General features: G+C 45.4%; 1 protein-coding gene across 1 annotated transcript in view; it reads right to left on the bottom strand.

The window, feature by feature from the left end:
* LOC141086374 (signal transducer and activator of transcription 5B) overlaps nucleotides 1-21,987 on the bottom strand; it is a 247,273-nt gene that overhangs the window by 59,961 nt on the left and 165,325 nt on the right. The window contains exons 3-6 of the mRNA XM_073572342.1: nucleotides 15,703-15,839; nucleotides 14,852-15,008; nucleotides 12,681-12,770; nucleotides 12,355-12,529 (exon numbers count right to left, since the gene is read on the bottom strand). Coding sequence (XP_073428443.1) covers nucleotides 12,355-12,529; nucleotides 12,681-12,770; nucleotides 14,852-15,008; nucleotides 15,703-15,830 — 550 coding nt within the window. The 5' untranslated portion in view covers nucleotides 15,831-15,839. The remainder of the gene's footprint in view (nucleotides 1-12,354; nucleotides 12,530-12,680; nucleotides 12,771-14,851; nucleotides 15,009-15,702; nucleotides 15,840-21,987) is intronic.

The raw sequence follows: 21,987 nt of genomic DNA, 5'->3' as shown, positions 1-21,987 counted from the left end.
CCTTTAGAGTGCTTACCGAGAGCCTTAATTCTCGGCCTCTTTGCAGAAATTCTAGAATGGCCGTAATGGGTACTTCACCAGTTAGTTTTGCTGGGTGAAAGGCCAGGAACTTTTTCCACACTTTAGCATATATTTTTGTTGTGGACTCCTTCCTACTTTGCAGCAGGGTATTGATTAGGTTCTTTGAGAAACCCTTCTGTCTCAGTAGCTCCCTCTCAAATTCCAGGCCGCTAGGTGCAGGGCTTTGGCCTGTGGATGGTAGCAGGGTCCCTGCGAGAGAAGATTCTGGTGCAGCGGCAGGATCCACGGGTCGGTTACTGACATGGCTCTCAGCCATGAAAACCACGGTCTTTTTGGCCAAAACGGGGCTATCAAGATGACCCTCGCCCTCTCCTGTCTTATTTTCCTGACTACTGTTGGTAGTAGAACCATTGGAGGGAAGGCATAGGCTAGTTGGAATGTCCAGGGTGCCTGGAGGGCATCTAGAATGTCTGGGTTGTCCGACCTGTAGAGTGAAGCAAACCTTTTTACGCGCCTGTTGGCTCTGGTCGCGAATAGGTCTATCTCTGGTCTGCCCCATTCTGACGCTATCATTTCGAAGACGTGCCTGCTGAGGACCCACTCGCCCTGGTATAGGGCTTGGCGACTGAGATAGTCTGCCCGGGAGTTGTCTACTCCTCTTATATGGAGAGCTGACAAGGAGAGAAGATGGACCTCGGCCATTTCCAGGATCTTTCCCGCAATAGACATCAGTGGCACTGACCGCGTGCCTCCTTGCCGGTTTATATAGGCCACTGCGGTGGTATTGTCTGTCTGGATCAGTACGTGGGTGCCCCTTAACTGCGGGAGAAAATGAGATATCGCATAAAAAATTGCTGTTAGCTCTTTTACATTAGAGTAGGTCTCTATTTCATCATTACGCCACCAGCCTTGTACCATGTGCTCCTCTAGATGGGCTCCCCAACCTAAGGGGCTGGCATCCGTGGTGAGTATTTTGGAGGGAGTCACCCACCATTGTACTCCCTTTGATAAATTGGAAGGATTTAACCACCATCTTAGGGATTCAACCACCTCAGGCGATAGGGACATCCTCCCTTCCAACCGCCCCTGCAGTCTATCCGTTTCCTGCAGAATAGCCCACTGTAGTTCTCTGGAGTGGAACTGGGCCCACTGCACCGCTGGAATGCATGATACTAGCGACCCCAGCAAGGACATACCCTGTCTCAATGATATTACGGGTGTTCCTGCAGTATTCCGTATCTTATTGATTATGGCTATCATTTTGGCGTGTGGCAGAAAACACTCCTCAGTTACGGAGTCTAGTTGCAGGCCTAGAAACCTCTGACAGTTTACTGGTTCTAACCTGGACTTCTCCCAGTTAATTAGCCAGCCTAGTGTTCTTAGAGATGAGATAATTTTAGCTATTCTGGCTTCGCACTGTGAAACAGAGTTTCCTACTATGAGTAGGTCATCTAAGTAAGGGATAACTAAGGTGTCATTCAGCCTTACATACGACATCACCTCCAGCATCAATTTTGTAAATACCCGAGGAGCCATGGATAGTCCGAATGGCATTGCCGCAAACTGGAAATGCTGAATCCGACCTCTGAACCAGACTGCTACCCGCAGGAACCTCTGGTGCCCACGATGTATGGGTAGATGGTAATAGGCGTCCTTTAGGTCCAAGACTGCCATATAACACCTGGGGAACAAAAGCTTCATTGCAGACTTTATCGACTCCATTTTGAACGACCTCAGCTTTAAGAAGGTATTAAGCTTCCTCAAATTTATTATGGTCCTAAAAGAGCCATCCGGTTTTGGAACTAAAAATAGAGGAGAATAAAAGCCCATTCCTATTTCGTCCCCTGGGACCTCTACTAGGACCTGTTTAGTTAGCAGTACTGCAATCTCCATTTCCAGTGCTTCCTGCTGTGCCTGGGACTTCATAGAAGTCAATAGGAAGGAGTTCGGTGGATACCGAACAAATTCTAATTTTAGGCCTGATGATACAATATTTATGGCCCACGGGTTTGATGTCACCTTCTCCCATTGGCGGCTGAATTTTAATAGCCTGCCACCTACCGGTGTAATGGTTTTATCGGGATCTGTCTCCCCTGAAGGGACGTTTCCCCGAATAGGTTGCCCCTTTGTTTGGGGTCCTTATTTCCCCAGCGGTCCTGGGGTCTAAAGTCCTTTTTACCGAACGGCGGCTTCCTGTAGGCCCTCCTGTTGAACGGAACATACGGGTTAGGAAACCCCTTCTTCCTCTCCCCCGCCTTTGTCAAAATCTCATCCAGTTCCGTGCCAAACAGGTACTTACCCTGGCAGGGTATAGCACACAATCTAGTTTTTGTTTGTGTGTCTCCTTTCCACCCCTTCAACCATAAGGCCCGCCTGCCTGCATTGGTCAGTCCTGCCGCTCTAGCCGATAACCGGAGAGAGTCCGCGGAGGAGTCGGAGAGGAAGGCCGCTGCTCCCTTAATGAGGGGCATAGAGGAAAGAAGTCTATTCCTAGCTACTCCATTCTTAATATTGTCCTCTAAGTCATTCAGCCACACCAACATTGATCTTGCCGTACACGTGGCTGCTATTGCGGGCTTAAAGGCTGCCGTACAAGCTTCCCAGGATCTTTTAAGGAATGTATCGGTCTTACGATCCGAGGAATCAGCCAAAGTTCCCGAATCCTCTACCGGCAAGGAGGATCTACGAGAGGTAGAGGCCACTGCCGCATCCACCTTGGGGGCTCTTGACCAGGCTGTTAACTCCTCATCGTCAAAGGGATACTTACGCTTTGACGTTAAGGGGAGGAAGGTTCTCTGACCTTGTTTCTCCCATTCCCTTTTAACTAGGTCTTTTACAGCTGGGACCACTGGGAACGCCCGGACCTTTCTACGGGAAATACCCGCAAACATTATGTCCTGAGGGGTCTTGGGGTCCTTACTCTCCGGCAACCCCATGGTATTTCGGACAGACTTCACTAAATTACTGACATTGTCCGTGGGGAAACAAGTCTGGTCCTCGTCCTCTGAGGAAGGGTATTCCTGGGACTTATCGGAATCTAGTTCCCCGGTTCCTGACGGCGACTTTGATGCCAGCGAGACTCCTCCTCTAGGCGAACATACTTCTCTCACAGAGGAGTGACCCCCCAGACTACTGGAACCGCCTAAGGCCCGTAGTTCCTCTCTTATCATTGCCCGGATATCCTCTTTCTTTCGTGAGGATTCCTCCTGTAAGGCCTCCTCAATACACGATTGGCATAATCTCTTAGGGTGGCCATCCGGGAGGGGCTGTGAACATAAGGCACACTCTCTATGTTTGGCCTTCTCTGTTCTCTTAGCCTAAAGGGGGTATGGACCAGAAAGAGAAGGCCATAAATCATTTATCCTGACCAGAAAACACTCACCCGTGAGTTTCGTCAGCAACTACCGGCTGCGGTGTCCGTGACCCAGGCTGAGGCGAGGCATGGGATGATTTCTTTTCCTTGCGTTTTTTCTCTAAAGGCTCATCTTGTCTGGAAGGTCCACTAGATTCCTTCCTGGAGCTGCCACTTTTTCTGGTGCTATTGCTTCTCCTTGTAGCACTGCTCTGTCTACTGCCATGTGGGGATTCCACAAGCTGGCCTAATGCGAGCGAAGCTGGGTCATCTAAGGACGACATGACTACGCACTAGCGCTGTGTCTGTGGCTTCCTTTTATAGCTTTAGCTATAGCTGCTCCTCTTTCCTCCCTTTTTTTTTTTTTTCCTGCCTACTGCGCATGCGTGGGCGTTGTCCCGCGGTCTCTGCCTTCTGCCTGATCCCGGAAGTCCTCCTCCACTTCCGGGTTGCCTCTCCTGGGGAGCGCTCGGTCACAGTGATTAGCGATGCGGCCGGCGATGCCCACCGCACATCTGCGCCCCGCCGTCCACGCACGGGGTCCTCACCTTAACCCCTGCCGCAGGTATGACTCCCGGTGGCGCTGCTCAGCCCACGTGCTCAAGCTCTTCTGCCTTTCGGGGGGGGGGGGGGGGGGGGGGGGTGGCGCGGCCCAGTATGCCCCAATGGTGTTAGTAATGCGCCTGCCCCTTCAGGAAGGGGGGGGGCATCGCTATGTCCCCAGTGAGCCTTGGCACCACTGTCGCCTCCGGCCTCACCTGCATTACACCAGCTCTGGGGGGGGGGAAATACACCTCTCCGCCCGACGCTGCCTCCAGTCCTGGGGCCCCTGCTGCTCATATTCTGCACGCAGGCAGCTACCAGACCAGGAATCCTCTTCTGCGGGTTCCTTCCCAGGAACAGGAAACCAAACTGAGGGAGCGAGGGGGACCGCCCCATTTATCTCTCTGTAGATTTCCTGTTCCGGGGGCGGATCCCCTCTCTCAGTGGGTGCTGTCGTGGCGAAGAGGAAAAACTGCTCTTTCCTCCTGTGGAGTCGGAGATAAGTTGATCTAACTTCTCCCCAAATAGACGGCCGCACTGATAAGGCAGGGAAGTCAAGGACTTCTTGGAAGTAGAATAGGCCCGCCATGTCCTTAACCATAGAGCTCTTCTGATAGAAATTGCGTTAGCGGCAGCACGCACCGAGCAATTGGCCACATCCAAAGATGCATTGATTACGTAGCCTCCAGCCATCGCGATCTGACTCGCGATCTTCGATATCTCTGCAGGTAGCTCTTGCTCCTGCGCGACCTTGTTTAATGATTCTGACCATGAGATCATGGCCTTGGCTACCCAAATTGCTACGAACGAGGGAGAGAGCGCCGATTCTGACGCCTCATATACTGAGCGAGCTAAGCTCTCTATGAGGCGATCCGTGGGATCCTTAATAGAGGAACCACTTGGTACGGATAACAGAGTTTTAGTGGCTAGGCGTGACACCGGTGGATCCACCATTGGAGATTCCGTCCATTTTTTACGGAGGTCTGGGGCAAATGGATACCTTGCTTCGAGTGCCTTTTGACCCAAGAAACGCCTGTCTGGTCGTTCCCTGTGTGGCTGCACTATGTCCTCAAACTCAGGGTGAGAGGAAAAAAATTCTGTGCGACCGCTTCACTCGCTTAAACGCCACCTTATGCCCTGTAGCCGCTGCGGGATCATCCTCAATCCCCAAGGTCTGATTGACGGCTTCTATGAGGCTGTCCACTGTCTCACGTGACCCTGGAGCATCCAGGTCAAGGGGCTCGTCTGAGTCGAAATCTGAGGTCTGCTCACTATCAACCACTGGCGACGGGGAGCGAGAAGCAGAACGTACGGATGCCAAAGCACCGGATGGACTGGGCGACACCGCGTGGAAGGCTCTAGTGAGGTGGAGGTTCCCTATAAGGCCGGCGAGCTACTGTCCCTGCCCCTATCTGGGGCCTGAAGGGACTCGATTGCCCTCTTAAGCGACGCCATGGACTTTGACAGTGATAGGGCCCACTCCGGGAAGTTCGGGACCTCGGTCGCAGTCGCAGGGGAGGGCTCCTGGGCGCGTTCGGACTCGCAGGCTTCGCATAATCGCTTGCTCTGTGCCCGCGGAAACGCAGCCCGACAAGAGATGCATGCAGCATAAAAAAAAGTGTGTGTCTTTGCTTTTTCGGACATGCTGTATCTGTCCGCTGCTGGGGAGGGGGGGGAGGAGGTAGCACCTAGCCTTCCCTGTAGCGTGGCCTCTCGGGCAGCACTTACCCCAGTCCTGTGCCCCCACACCAAAATAGCACGCCACCAGCTGTGGGGCGGGCCGCCAGCATATAAACCGCTCCACGGGCGGTACTTTTGGCTCTGCGGCCTAGCCGCACTCCGAAGCCGTGGACTAAATTTATCCACCGCCGCCCAGGCCTGGGGGGCAGGCCGCCGGAAGTGACGCACGGCATGGAGGCGGAAGTTCCGGTCGCGGCCTAGCTCCAGCTAAAGCCGTGGCCTCAATTTATCCCCTGCCCTGACGGGGGGGCAGACCTTCCACGGCGCCGCAAAAACTGGCGCTAATTACTGGCGTGCGCTGCTCCGCACCGCGCTCTCCATCTGTAGCCACACTCAGCCAAGAATGGCCGGTGGCATCCGCCAGCTAAGGGTTCCAGCCCCGGATCTTCGCGCAGGAGCCCTCCCAGGCCCTCTCCTCACCGACGACCCTCTTCGGCTTCCCAGCTCAAGTATGTGAGGGGGCCTTGAAAAAAATAGGACGGTGCAGGCACCCTTGCTCCATCTAACCCCTTCAGGGGGTGAGGAGAGGGACCGTCCACCGCCTTGCAGCACCGCAGTCTAAGCATTGCTGGAGCAGTGGGGGCCGCACGGGCTAGTTTTGTGCCTCTGTACAGCCCATGGTTTCAATACCTAGGTGTGGTCAGGGCTAAGTCCAGCATCGTGTCCCACGTCGCAGGAGAGGATACGTGGAGGGACACTCACACGTGCTCGCCCGTTGTTGGTTTGGGGAAATCGGACCCTTTCAATAGGATCCATTGCCTCTGTCTAATCTTCATGGAAAAAGTCTGGAGCAAGAATCCAGACGTGTGCCTCCATGGACACTAAGCAAAAAACTGATTTCCGCCCGTAATAGGGGCGAGGGTGTATACGGCGGAGGAGGAGCTAACCTCTTTTTTTCACTTAGTGTCAGCCTCCAAGCGGCAGAATCATACACCCACAGTATCTGTGTCCCCCAATGAGGCGAAGGAGAAATAAAATAAACCACAATATTCCTCACCGGTCTGCCGAGAAGATAATTCATAATGTCCCACGACGATCTTGAGGAAGGAGAGCAGTCACTAATGTGACTGTGCTCTCAAGAACAGCCGGCTACACACTGACCCAGGAAGTAATTGCTCCTGCAGTGTGTAGCGCTGAGCTGCAGTGAGAAAGTTTACCGGAGTTCATCAGCTGATGAACTCGTGTGACCTCTCTCACAGCAGCTCAGCGGTATACACTGCAGGAACGATGACACTCCTGTCAGTGTATCGCCGTCGGCCATTTAGAGCAGTCACGTGAGATCACAGTGCGACACGGCGGTCAGGTGAGTATATGGTGATGTTTTTTGTTTTGGTTTTTCTAGGTTTGAGCACAGGCATCAACTGCCGTGAGACTACTTCTCTATCAGTGGCTCCCGGCATCACTGTCAGCAGATGTAGCCTGATGGGAGGAGTAGTCTCTCATCAGTCGATGCATGCTGACCTGTGGCAAGCTTTTTACCGCGGGTAACGCCGACATTTGACAGCATGGCCCAGCAGCAATCTGACAGCAGTAACTATCTACTGGAGGTAACTATGCCGCCAATTAGAACAGCTGCGCCAGTGTTACCCATGCTGTCACACAGATGACAGCATAGGAAACGCCATAGGAAGTCTGTAAAAAATGTAAACAGAAACAGCACAAATCTGCAAACATTTTTATACCTGCGGATTTGACAGACTTAATTGAAGTCAATGGGTGAAAAACACTAAAAATCCGCACAAAGGATTGACATGTTGCAGAAAAAAAAACGCATTGCCAATACTTAAGGAAAATTACTGATCATGTGCATAGCGCTTCAGGATTCTCATTGAATTAGCTGGCATAAGGATTCCTTAGCATTTTTGGCCCATTTCTGAGCAAAAAAAGAGCTGCTAAAACACACCAAAAATGCAACGGGTACACATAGCCTTATTTGGACTTTTCAGTAGTAACCTATGGATGTGAAACCTGGACGATAAAGAAACAAGATAGAAGAATTGATGCCTTCGAAATGTGGTGCTGGAGAAGGATGTTAACCAAACCACGGATGGTAAGTAGAACAAACATCAATTATGGAAAAAATCAAGCAATACATATCACTTGTAGCAAGGATCACCAAGGTACTACTTGCCTACTTTGGACACATCATACGAAAAGAGCAATTATGGAGAAAGAAATAATGGTCAGAACAATGGAAGAAACAAGGCGAAGAACAGCAAACCGCCCCAACGGTTTGAAACGATAAAGATAAAGGCGGTGAAGACCCTGATCGACCTATCATTTTATTCATTCATAAAAGTCGCCACAGCTCGAGAGAGAGCTGAAGGCGGTTAAGTAAAATATACAGAACTGACAAAAGGAAAGGATAAATAGGCATAGGCATGTAAGCAGTGCTATAGAGTGCATTCTAATGTAGTGTGTTCCCTGCCCATACACAGATGGTAACAGTAATCTAATGGTAACCCACCAGTAGATAAAGCATCTCAGCATGTCTCCGAGCTCCCATGCGCTCAGGAACATGACGCTCAATGAAAAACACTGTATTCAGAAGACAGCGATTGGAATTAATTCTTTCAGTCTGTTTCAGTAACAGAGCAGTGATTTTTTTAAGTTTACTTTAGTCTGTGCAGCACAGAAAATATCAATTGCCACTGAGATATCTACAAACTCCTGCAGTCACGCTAATTAACTCCCAAATGAGCCACTGCATTGCGTGTTCATATGTTCACGTGTTAACAAGCAAATCTGTAGTGCATGGAGTATTGATGGCCAATCCTTCACCCCACTGATTGATACATTGATAGCATGATGGCTAAGTCCCCTTCAAAAATCCTGCTAAACAACTGTCTGATGTTCTTTCTTCAGGAGCATTCCCGTTCCTATGCTTCCTGTTTGCAGGGTGTGGGGCACTATTGAATCAAACCACTATATTTTCATGGTCCAGCTATTTACGGATGCTGCAATAACAAAAATTGCTTCTTTTTTTTTTTTTTCTTTAAATTGGCCAAAGGGGAGAGGCGCAATGGTAACACTATAATATATACAAATATATGTATGAGATAAAATTGCACCCCTCCCCTTTGGTCAATTAAAAAAAATAAAGTGAAACAAAAACATACATAATATATACACACATTTTTAAAAATTTTTTTTTAGTAAATTTAAATCTATTTTTCACATAGAGACAGACGTTCTTCAATAAAGCCCAGCCACAGGCCAGAGGTTGGGCTTCTTGTGAGCACAAGATGGCGGTTATGGGGTTAGTAGCCCCCAAAACGCCAAAGAGCTGGAAGGTGGTGGTAGAATGGGAATACAGACAACTGAACTATTTAAAGGCAGTTATCACAGACTGACAGCGGCATCAAAATTGTTAAAAAACAGCAAATGTAGTCAGCTTCAGTCACTGCTGTTAGAGGCAGATGCTGGCTGAGCTCCTAGCTCATTCCGTACATGAGCACCCCAACACTGATGTATATGGATGGCAGGGTGCGTGAAAGGGTTCAATAATAAACCAAAACTACATAAGAGTGTTCATTCCAAATCTCTGTCCTGTGTAAACATGTCCCGCCAAAACAGCAAAAACTCATATGCAGTTTGATCGCATCTTTTACATGGACACAGATTTCTAGAAGTTGGCAGCACATGTCCTTATGTAAACAGGGAATGTGCTGCCAATAATAATGAAACTGTATGGGAATGAAGGACTACAAATGATTGATCATCTGCTCACAAAGATCGCAACAAATAAATTAAGCTAAAGGATAATCAATTGACTTTCCATTTACTCGATCAGTACTTTTTAGGGGAAGATTACCAGATCAATCATGTGGACTTTCAGGCTCTGTTAAAATGGATACCCTGGAGTTATACTTCAGGAGTTTCATCCCTTGGAGAACAATGTCAATTAAATTATTCTAAAAAAAAAAAATTATGTCAGGTGTATGACGGCCTAAGAGTGCACCTAATGCATGTGCCGGGAAGTTTCCGAGCACATGCGCAGAACATATTGTAAAAATAAAATGAGAAGCATGCCATCGCTGTGGAGAAATTGGTATTTCTAGCAGTTTCCCTTTTGGCTAATTAAAGGCAACCAACCTGTCACCACTTTTTTGGCCTACCAGCTAAAAATATAATTTAATTGGAGTGTCAGCTACGAGTTCCACAAGTAGTTCTGAAACCCCCTGACTCTTCATGTATCACATAAAAACCTTTTTTATTTGTCCCGCGCTGTATGTTCATCTGTTCGGTCCGGTGCGATGGGTGTTATCTCTGTTCTGTCACTCCACCCCTCCTCGGCTTGCTGTACTCATTCTTGTCTGTGAAGATCTCAGATCGTGTAGAGCTTACGCATGTGCGCATTAAAATGTGACCTCGTGCGTGCGCAGTATACTTTGCCCAACTGAGGGCAAAGCCGAAAATCAGTAGTGCGCATGCGCCGGCATACGCAGTTGTTTCTTATGTCCCGGAAATATTTCGCGGCCATGAGCACTGCTGATTTTCAGCTTTGCCCTCAGTTGGGCAAAGCATACTGCGCACGCGCAAGGTCACATTTCACTGCGCACGTGCAAAGTCTTTACACGATCTGCGATCTTCACAGAGAAGAAAGCTGAGGAGGGGTAGAGTGACGGAACAGAGGCAAAGCCCATCGGACTGGACCGAACAGATGAACATACAGCGCGGGACAAATAAAAAAGGTTTTTATGGGTGATACATGGGGAGTCAGGGGGTTTCAGAACTAGTTGTGGAACACATAGCTGACACTCAAATATTTTTAGCTGGAAAGCCCAAAAAGTGGTGACAGGTTGCCTTTAAATTTCAGCAGTTTGGATCTCAATTATAACTTGCTGTACAATATGTGTTCTTGACAACGAAACATCAGGGGAGCTGTAAAATAGTAGGAAAGCAAGTTAAAGCACCACTACTGCGGTTTTTTTTAATTGCATCACTTGAGGGTACTTTAAAATGTAATTCCCCTGCCCCAGCCTTCATCCTTTTTCAGCGTCATGCCAGTCGGTCTCCAAAGAAAAGTGACTTGACGGCAGCTCTAGTGTTTCATGGAGTGGCGCAGAGGTTCACTTTTCTATAGAAGTCTGTGCGAGCCTTGTTCTGGTCTCATTCTGGCTCTCATAGACTTGTATTGAGAGCTTGTGACATAGCTTTTGATTTCCAGCCAGTCTGAAGCTGCGCTCACAAGATGGTGCCGCATGACCGCAGCAGCCTGGAAAAACGGTGAAGGTGCTGGAGGATAAGTATATGACTCGGGGCAGCGAACTTACGTTTAAAGTGCCACTTCAGCGCTGAAAAAACCCACTGGTGGAGTGGTGCTTGAAGGAAATGCATCAACTATGTATTTTTGTTTTCAATTATTTATACAAGATACATCTAGAATTTCTTTTCTCAAATCTATTTTCTTCAGGTGATTATGGTTGGCCACTCTGCCTGAGCTTCTGTTAAAGGGAATCTGTCACCCCTTTTTTTTTTTAGATATCATATAATATCATTCAATTGTGTGTCACATAAGGATTCTCTTAGTACTTTTGCTTCCCCCTGACCCCGCACCTTTCATGCATAAATACCATTTTTATATCGGTTCAGATGTATGTAAACTGCCGCTGTCTGGTCCGCTGGGCGGGGCTTATTCACCTGCTCCACCCCCCCTGTCTTGCTCTACACAAGAAGAAATACGTAGAGCAAGACAGGGAGGGGGGGGAGCAGTTGAATAAGCCCCGCCCAGCGGACCGGACAGCGGCAGTTTACATACATCTGAACCGATATAAAAAAGGTATTTATGCATCGCTGCGTGTGGCAGAGGGAGAGCAACGATCAGTGAGCTCCCAGCGCTGTAAGCAGACGCTGGGAGCTGGTATCCAAGGTAAATATCGGGTAACTAAGCGCGCGCATCGCTTAGTTACCCGCTGTGTAGCTTGGATACTTGTGTGCTCGTGCTGGGAGCTGGTATCCTAGGTACACAGCGGGTAACAAGGTCGTATCGTTGTCGGGATCGCTGGTGCATCGTTTAGTGTGACGGGACCCCAAGCGCGTGGAAAGTAATCTCTAAAAAATTGCAACGATTTATTTTCAAAATATACATAAATAGTGATGAATGGATGGATATAAATACAGACCTAGCAATAAGGGAAGAAAAAAAAAAAAAAAAAAAAAAAGGGTACAATATATTAGGTTACATAAAATGTAAAACACACCTTCGCAAACGTTTTATTATTAAATTTTTGTCCTAAATGCAAAGTTCCACAATTTCCTAAATAGCCATCATTAAACATTTTCTTCTAACATTTGCTACTGCAGAGTGCCTGTAAGTCTTTTATCCAGCTAAGTGATCTCCTAAAATGTTACAAATCCATCAAAGCTCCATCTCCTGATGGATCTCTCTCCCTTTACACGCTCTTCTCTCCCTGGATACACACAAACCTTGCATCTAGGTTATATTAATGAGGAATACATTAACACAAGAGCAAAATATGAAAGTTGGATCAGGCAGCCAACTGCAATTAAAGTTACAAACTTAGTGCCAATTTAATAACTAATAGGTAACCATTTAAAGTTATCATTTCTATGTCAAAGGGTCCATAGCCTTTAAGCAATTCCCTGAAAACGTACCTAAATTCTAAAATTTAAAGAAACATTTTATTGTAGCATATAATGAGCAGTTCACTGGATCAGGTGTAAAGGGCACTTACCCTGAATTCTCAGACTTTCCTGATACTGAATAATGAAATACTCTTGTGTCTGCTGTAACTTTTTCAGTCCATTCTCTGTATCCTGAGTAATAAGTCTCAGTTCTTCAAATGTCTGATTTATCTGGAGGTGCTTTTGAGACATGGTATCGACAAGACCGCCAACCGGTGAACTCGACTGCAGGAGAAATCAGAGTCCATAAAATAATATGTCACAATGGTAAGTAAATGTATCCAACCATTTTGATCAAATTCACCTTGAGGAGCAAATGGAGCACAAACAAAGCGAACATATTCCTTTAAGGATTTTGGTTTAGATGTAGACTTACATTTGATGCTTCACGCACCAGTCTCTGCTCGTGGTATAAGATGTGTCGAATGCATCGAACCAGCTCCATTGGACACCTTTCATACGTATTCTACAAGGAGGATGAAAAAAAACTTGTTACTTTACTTAGAAACTTAAAATAAGAAAAATCACCAACTTAACTTTGTTTGATTTGTGTATGTCTACCCCTTTATAACCCACAGATCCGCAGAACTAACTTGCTGGAGCATCGTGACCCCTTCACTACAGTGCCCTAAACAGCAGCTAATGAACTGGGCTGAGCTATAATACTTGTTACCCCCCACCAACTAATCTCTCATTTTTTCCATATGTATTGTACACAATAAAGGTAGCGGCCCCATGTTTATTATGATCATCAAGTAGGGCTCACTTCACCCTAATGCTTTAAAACTTAAAAAAAAAAAAAAAAAAAAAAAAAAAAAAAAGGCACACTGTGAACTCCATTTCACACTTCTAAGTTTTAGTATTGGAGCTTAAGCCCTTTACCACCTTGGGTTTATCCGTTTTCACTGACTTCTTCCCACAGCGCATTGTTTTTATCCCCCGTCACAAAATGCTAAAACTGACCTGCCATTATGATTTTGTAGGTTCGCAAATATCAAATATGCATAGTTTTTTCTTTTATTTAAGTAGTAAAAAAAACAAGTGTGTAAAATAAAAAAAAATAAAAAAAATGGCACCATTTTCCAAAACCTGTAGCATCACATATTTTCAGGATCTGTGCGCCGGTAAGGGTTTATTTTTTGCAAGCCGAGCTAACATTTTAATTGATACCATTTTGGGGCAAATATGATGTTTTGATCACACATTATTGCAATGTTGCAGCAACTAAAAAAACTTACCGTATTTTTCGGATTATAAGATGATGTTTCTCGGATTGAAAACTCGGCAACGAGATCTCATCCCGAGATCTCGTTGCCGAGATGTTAATCTGAGCATGCGCCGCCCCGGCAGCCATTTTCCCAGAGGCCACCGCATCGCAGTAATGGATATACGAGGGGCTCTGGGCTTTCACAAAATGCCGATGGAGCCCTCCTCCAGCACCACAGCCATTTTCTCCTGCAGCGGCGAACATCGGAACACTCCCTCATCCCAGCCTGCATCAATGTGCCACTCTTGCCTCCTCCAGCAGGGACCCTGCTTCACCGCAGCCAGCACCCCCGGTAAGCAATAAGGCACATGGATTATAGGTACCACCACTTTATTAAAAAGAAAACAAAAAAAAACCAAAAGCATTTTCTTCTATTTTCCAGCTCAAAATTTGGGGTGTGTCTTATAATCCGGTGCCTCTTAAAATCCGCAAAACACTGTAATTCTGGAGATTTGATTTTTCTTCTTCGCTACGCCGTTTACCATTTGGATTAATTCTTTTTATATTTTGTTAGAGTGGGCATTTCTGAACGTAGCGATACCAGATATGTGTACTTTTTTTATTTTGTTTTATTTTGATTTTTTTTGTTTTATTTTGAATGGGGCAGAAAGGGAGTGACTTGAACGTTTATAATTTTTAAAATATATTTTGAAAAATTATTTCTTACTGCTTTAATAGTCTCCTTAGAACAGGGTTCCCCAACTCCAGTCCTCAAGGCCCACCAACAGATCATGTTTTCAGGATTTCCTTAGTATTGCTCAGGTGATAATTGCTTCACCTGTGCAATACAAAGGAAATCCTGAAAACATGATCTGTTGGTGGGCCTTGAGGACTGGAGTTGGGGAACCCAGCCTTAGAAGACTTGAAGCAGTGACCATCCGATCGCTTGTGCTACACATAGCAGGACTGAAGCCATGCTATGTGTATCAAAAATGCTCATCTTCTTTGAACACCGGCCATGGAGCGGCATTCATAGCAGTTCAGCAATGACAACCACAGGTGCCTCCAGCAGACCCCCCGCATTGTGATGCCAACCCATTGGCGCCCCATGATCACGTAACAGGGGGGCCCCATAGGTGGAGCCAATGACGCACATCTTTGAGCAAGTTAAATGCCACTGTAATGGATAATCGTTGCAGGATATAAAATTCAATGTTCTCAAAAATTTATAACATTTTTATACATATTGTATGTGAACATTAAGATGTAGATATTATGTGGATACATAAACTACTGGATTATTTATATAGTTTACAGAATTTGGTCATTTCTCATCCTACCTTGAACTGTGTAGCATAATGGCCAAGTTTAATCTTCAGTAAGAACCCGTCCTCGCCTACTTGATGCTCGGCTTTCTTCTGTAGCTCCTGTACCAGCCCTTCCAGCAGCTGTGTGGCTTTCATACTGTCCTGTGGGTTCTCTGGGTCCACAGAGTCCCTGGTAAATTACATATTCTTATATTATTCATTTTGTCGTCTTTACATGCTTAATGTTTTGCACTGTTCATACAATTTAAAGAGTGACTGTTGCTTTAATTCTTATTTCATAAATCAATACTGCACATAAATATAATCAATTTTGTATAATATCTCATCAGAGAAATCTGCTTTTTTCTCTGTCAGAACTGATCCTTATCAAAATTCTCAATTCTGAAGTAAAATCTGTATTCGGTGAAGACCGACTGTCCCATTACTGAGAGAGGAGATAGCCGCTGCTACTGATAAGATTCTATGTAGATAGGAGGAGGAGCCAGTGGCAGAGCTCCTCCCTCCTCCTCCGCTTTCCATCTACCGCCTAACTGGCGCTGCTGCAAAGTAGAGTATGCATAGTATTTTATTTCCATGGGACCATTATTGATTAAGCAGGAGTTTATTTACAGTTTCTTTTTTCTTATTAGGGGCAGCTCTAAATTGGCTATTATCTAGTCTTTTCCCATGGTGCCATGAGACCACCGTCACACAAAAAAAAATCATTTATGCTAAGAGATAATATGTAAATGAAATATTAAAAAAATGAAACATACATACATTATTCGAGACAAGCAAAGCACACAATTACAATGTATTTTAGTTTGGTTTCCCTCATAGAATGAAGAAGACAACAGATTAATCATAGGATATTCGACACGTACCAGGACTGTGCTTCTATCCAATGTGATAGGTAATGTCGGACTTCTATAGGAAAATGCTGTCCGTACAGAGCCTGCATCTGACGTAAGGCATCGCCCTGGAGCTGCTGCGCCTGAATCCACACTGCCATGGTGACGATCTGCAGGACATGGAGAGAAGAGGCTTGTAGAACTATTTATCTGTGGCGGACGGAGTAGGCCACTAAAGGAAGGCAAAGGGTACAAAATCATAAGCCAAACACTGCACAAAAATGTGATGTGGTCTGTCATACAGGCAATGCCTAATAAAATGTCCCATAGAGACATATACAATACATGGAGGCCTCTGACTATGTAATCCCATTGTTAAATTAAAAAAGTATGGGCAGAGACCCTGATTCCAGCAATACTTGATTTCCTAGGCTTCTTAGGCTATGTTCACACGTTGCGTTTTTGATGCGTATTTTTCCCGTTGGGAAAACCTGCTCGCTTGGCAGTAAAGGAGCATCGATAGAACTATGTGTAACAGCAAGTACACATAATAAGTCTCAGTGTTCTGCAGTACAGTAATATATTCCAAAAAGGAAAGAAAACAAACAACATCCAACATCTAATATCTAATATCCGGCATCTTAATTATATACGGCTAAGCAGGCTGGAGCGGGGCAACCGTGGAGAGTCTACTATGTATCCAGGGGTGCCAAATGTTCTGTCTTTTTATTATGGCGGTCATCGAGTGAGCTAGTGCTAGTTCACGCTGGCAGTGAGTGTTAATTCTATCAATTAGTCCTGCAACCTCTGGGGGGGTGGGATCTTTCCATCTAGCCGCTGTCAACACTCTAGCAGCTATCAAAATATGTGACAGCGTACCTCTAAGAATATGAGGAATTTCATTCAGTCCAATGTGTAAAATGGCCTGGCTTGGGGTCAGAGTCATCTGGATACCCAAGACTTGTGAGATCACTAAATCAACACCCCTCCACCAAGGCTGGAGCACCGGACAGGACCACCAAGTATGCTCAAGAGTACCCCTCATCCCACACCCTCTCCAGCATTCACCAGACCCACCAGCTCCAAAATGTGCCGTTCGGACCAGGAACTGGTACCATCTCAGGTGCGTCTTTTTCAACTGCTCCAGATGGTTCACACATGAAGAGATCCGTACAACTTCACACAATCCTTCCTCCCAGTACAACTTCACACAATCCTTCCTCCCAGTCAACAGGTTCGGAGAGAAAACCCAGATCCCGCTCCCACCTGATCATATAGGGCAGTTTTGTATTATCCGGCGGGTCATTCAGGGCTCTATATAATAATGAGATACCTCTCGGGCCAGAATCAGGCTGCAGAAAATAACCGTTAACTGGGTTTTTTTCAATTCACACCTAAATAACAGAGTCCGGTGAATTATGCAACATATGACGTATTTGTAGGTATTGGTAAAAACACCTCCGGGTGGCCGGAAACTCAGCAGCCAGTTTGTCAAACGGGATTAACCCACCACTCCCCAACAGGTCTCCCAGACTCACAATTCCGGCAGCAACCCATGACTGAAGATTAAGGTATGGAATATGCATCTCAAGGGCCTTTAACGATATGGAGTGGCGTGATAGTTTAATAAGAGATGGGACCACTGTCCTCCAATGATGTAGCGCAGCTTTCATAGTTGGCAAAAGTGGGGAATATTTAGTAGTTTTAATAGCTTCAGCCTCCAAAATATATCGGGTAGACCTGGCGGTAGCATAATAGTTTTCTATTTGAAGCCATTTATGGTCTCTGTCCGCTTGCCACCAGTCTCTCAGTCCCGTCATTATAGCGGCTTTATGATACTTTAACAAGTTTGGTACCCCCAGTCCCCCTTTTTTATACGGGAAATACATTAGGGCCCTGGAGATCCTAGACTTTTTATATGACCAAATATAACTATATGCCATAGTTTGTAATCTTAGAATTCTTTTTTTAGGGATTATCATTGGTATGCACCGGAGTAGGTACAATATTTTAGGTAGGACAATCATCTTAAAGGCATTAATCCTTGCAATCCAGGAGGTCTGGACAGCATGAAGCTGTTCCAATTGTTTCTTAAGCTGTATTTCCAAATTAGTAAAGTTCCTATCCACAATCTGCTCAGAACCCGTCAGTGTAATGCCCAAATATGAAATACCCTCTCTCATCCACTTAAACGGAAAAATGGCCTCCAGCCTTGTCTTTGCTGCACAAGGAACCGCCACCGGAAACAACAGGGAATTTGTGGGGTTCAGTTTATAGTATGAGACCTTGCTAAATTCCCCAAGTTCACAAATAATCGCAGAAAACGAAGATTCTAAATTTACACAGGATAGAATGACATCGGCGTATAGACCGACTTTGTGCTCCACGTGTCCAACCCTAATCCCAGAAATGCCCGCCGACATTCTAATGCGCTCAGCAAGCGGCTCCATGCACAGCGCAAAAATAACAGGCGAGAGCGGGCACCCCTGTCTCGTACCGTTCGTGATCTGGAACGAGCCGGACAAGAAGCCAGACGTCAAAACCCTGGCACAGGGGGTCGAGTACATGGCACAGATTGCGGATAATATAGGGCCCGACAGTCCAAATTTCTTCAGGATTGCTCTTAAATATCCCCAGTGCACCCTGTCAAAAGCTTTTTCAGCATCAAGTGACAGGAATGCACTGGGTTGGCCAGACAGCTCATATTTTAATCAAATTCAACATACGTCGTATACCATAATTTGTCTCCCGTCCTGCAACGAAGCCCACCTGATCTGGTGACACTATAGTCGGTATAATTAGTTTCAGTCTAGATGCTATGATTTTAGTAAACAGTTTGACATCTGAATTTAACAAAGCAATGGGTCTGAAATCTCCGGGATGTGTGAGTGATTTCCCCGGTTTTGGTATAGTGGAAATAGTGGCCTCTAAATTAGGGGCCATCACAGTACCAGCGTCTCTCCAGTGTGTGAACAGATGCTGTAGATATGGTGTTAATTGCCGAGAAAAGGTCCTATAATAATCATTCGTTAAGCCATCCGGGCCTGGGGCTTTATGAAGTTTAGTCTGTTTAATCGCCTGCTGAATTTCTGCTGCCGCGAAGGGGGCGTTTAAATAATTTAATTGGTCAATGGTAATACATGGCAAATTAACAGAATCTAAGTATGCATCAATAGATGTTTGGTCAGGTTGAGGGGTGGAGGCATCATCTTTTAAATTATAGAGGGCAGTGATATTGAGCAAAGCCTTGCACTATGTCCCGTGGGTTCCTAAGGGCTCTACCTTGCTCATCCAATATGTGGTCAATTTGTGACATGACCTCCAGTTTACGAACTCTGCGAGCTAGAAGCGCTCCCGCCCTCTCCCCGGTAGCATATAAGTTAGTTTTAAGTTTCCTCATATTGTATGCATATTTGTATAGGAAATGTTCCCTTAATTTAAATCTAATTTGGGAGATCTCCTCAGAGACGGAGGGCGTATGTGCAGCCTTATAGCATCTAAATAATGTAAACGGGAGAGCAGAGCCTCTCTACTGGCTTCTCTTTTCTTCTTTAAATATGAAGCTTGCTGTAGGAGAACCCCCCTAACCACCACTTTGTGAGCAGACCAAAGGGTCTCATCAGAGACCTCCCCATTATCGTTTATTTGAAAGTAGCCCTCCAGCTCCGAGGAAACCTTATCAACCACCTCCCCCCTCAGCAGCAATGAGTCATGAAGACGCCACCTGAATGCAGGGTCAGCCTGGTGGGCAAGAGCAAGGGTCAGAGAGACAGGAGCGTGGTGAGACCAGGCGATTAGGCCAATAGTGGCATTTAGACACCTGCTTAGGGTCGCACTATCTATTAAGAAATAGTCGATACGGGAGTATGTGGAGTGCCTAGGAGAATAAAAAGTATAATCTATTTCCGATGCGTGTGAGTATCTCCAAAAATCATGCAGGTGAAATTCATGGGATAGGAGGTTCAAACCCCTCCAAGTTCTCTTCCTTCCTGAAGAGCAGTCAAGGTCCGCATTCATGGGGAGATTGAAATCACCACATATGATATTGCTACCCTTCGCTTTTAAAGAGATATCATTAAAGGTAGTTCTCAAAAATTTGTGTTGGCCTTCATTGGGAGCATATACATTTGTCAACATGTGCACCTCTCCATTTAGCAGGCAAGTGATTGTCAAGCATCTACCTACGGAGTCAGCATATTGTGATAACAATTGAAATGCTATTGTACGTTTCACCATAATGCACACACCAGCCTTTTTGGTCTGACCATTAGCAAAAAACATGTGGGGGAAGTGAGGGTGTTGAAGCCTGAAATTATCAGCTAACAAAGATGGTCTTATGGGTAACTGTGCATAAAACCAAGTGATCAATTAATTTGTAGCATTGGCTTATAAATATCTGTCTAGTGACAAATGAGAAATTACAGTGCGCGCTTAGTTACCCGCTGTTTACGGTACCTTGGATACCAGCTTCCACCGCGAGCACGCTGATCTTCAGGGTACACAGCGGGTAACTAAGCGACGCACGCGCTTAGTTACCCGCGTTCTCACTGGTCCTGATCTCTGGCGAGTCTGCCTGTTTGACAGCTCACCAGCGATCATGTAGCGATGCACCAGCGATACTGACCAGGTCATATCGTTGTCGGGATCGCTGGTGCGTCGCTATGTGTAACGGGACCCTAAGTCAGTGAACCTACACAAGATTGAAGGAGTATTCCCATCTCCAAGATCCCATCCCAATATGTGATAGGTGCAATAATAATATTAGCAAATACCTCCATTTAGAAATGTAAAAAAAAAACCCCCCAAAAAAAAACGAAAGAAAAGTCCCGGTCATAAAAAGCTCATCCATAATAATCATAACAACCGAAAAAAGGAATGGACACCAGAGTATATAAAAAAATATTAATTTTATTGTAGTAATTTCATAAAAACAGAAAAGTAAATGCAAGGTGTAAAAAGGGACTGATGTCACAAGGGCAGCGACACCATAGTGCCACATCTGGCAAAGGTCACAATAAGGATACGTAGGTATAAATAATAAGAAAAATGTTGGGTGTTGCTGCCCTTTTGCCTCCTTGCAATTAGAAATGTAGTATAGTTCTTCTGATTTGCTATGTCGCTTACCCGATGTGCAGGGCACTGCAGTAGGTTAGACATCCATGGTTATAAACACTTATAGTGAGTTACATAAGTTAGAGACCTAAGCTACTGCATTGCCTGCACACAGGGTAAGCAACATAGTTCATCATAAAAACCATGCGTTTTTGCCACGTTTTTAAAATGCAAATTAAAAGCTGCTTTTACAGTACAAATTTCCGAAATCTCATGCACACTTATTATTTTTTTTTTGGCAAAAAAGGAAAAGACAACACCAGGTGATTTCCACAAAAATACAAATGTGGTCTTTTTATTTAATCCATTGCTTGTAAAAAGATAAAAAACATAGGAGTCATTAAATGTCAGGGGGGCAAACATCCCCCGCACACCTAAAAGGGGATGTTTGCTCCCTGACATTTAATGACTCCTATGTTTTTATCTTTTTACAAGCAATGGATTAAATAAAAAGACCACATTTGTATTTTTATGGAAATCACCTGCTGCTGGTTTTTCCTTTTTTTGCCTGCATTTACAAGTGGACTTGTGGTCCTGTGATACTTTAGTGAGCACTGAGAAAATCCTTTTCCCTCTCATGTTGACCTTTTTTTCTGACTGAATTGGAAATCTGTTGCTTTTTAACCCCTTAACGACCAGGGGCATTTCTGGTTTTGCATTTTCATTTTTCCCTCCCCTTCTTTCCAGAGCCATAACTTTTTTATTTTTCCGTCTATATGGCCATGTGAGGGCTTATTTTTTGCGGGACGAGTTGTACTTTTAAATGACACCATTGGTTTTACCATGTTGTGTACTCGAAAACGAGAAAAAAATTCCAAGTGCGGTGAAATTGCCAAAAAATTGCAATCCCACACTTGTTTTTTGCTTGGCTTTTTTGCTAGGTTCACTAGATGCTAAATCTGATCTGCCATTATGATTCTCCAGGTCATTACGAGTTCATAGACACCAAACATGTCTATGTCCTCTTTTATCTAAGTGGTGAAAAAAAATTCAGTTTGCTTTAAAAAAAAAAAAAAAAAAAAAAAAAAAATTGTGCAGTTTTCCGAGACCCGTAGCGTCTCCATTTTTCATGATCTGGGGTCGGGTGAGGGCTTATTTTTTCCGTGCAGATACGTTCTTTTGATCGCCCGTTATTGCATTTTAATGCAATGTCTTGGCGACCAAAAAAATGGCGTTTTGAATTTTTCTCGCTACGCCGTTTAGCGA

The sequence above is a fragment of the Dendrobates tinctorius genome, unplaced genomic scaffold (genome assembly GCF_039654945.1).
Source record: "Dendrobates tinctorius isolate UK_male_01 unplaced genomic scaffold, ASM3965494v1 ptg000032l, whole genome shotgun sequence".
NCBI classification, from domain to species: Eukaryota; Metazoa; Chordata; class Amphibia; order Anura; family Dendrobatidae; genus Dendrobates; species Dendrobates tinctorius.
This window is presented reverse-complemented; position numbering and strand designations above follow the sequence as displayed.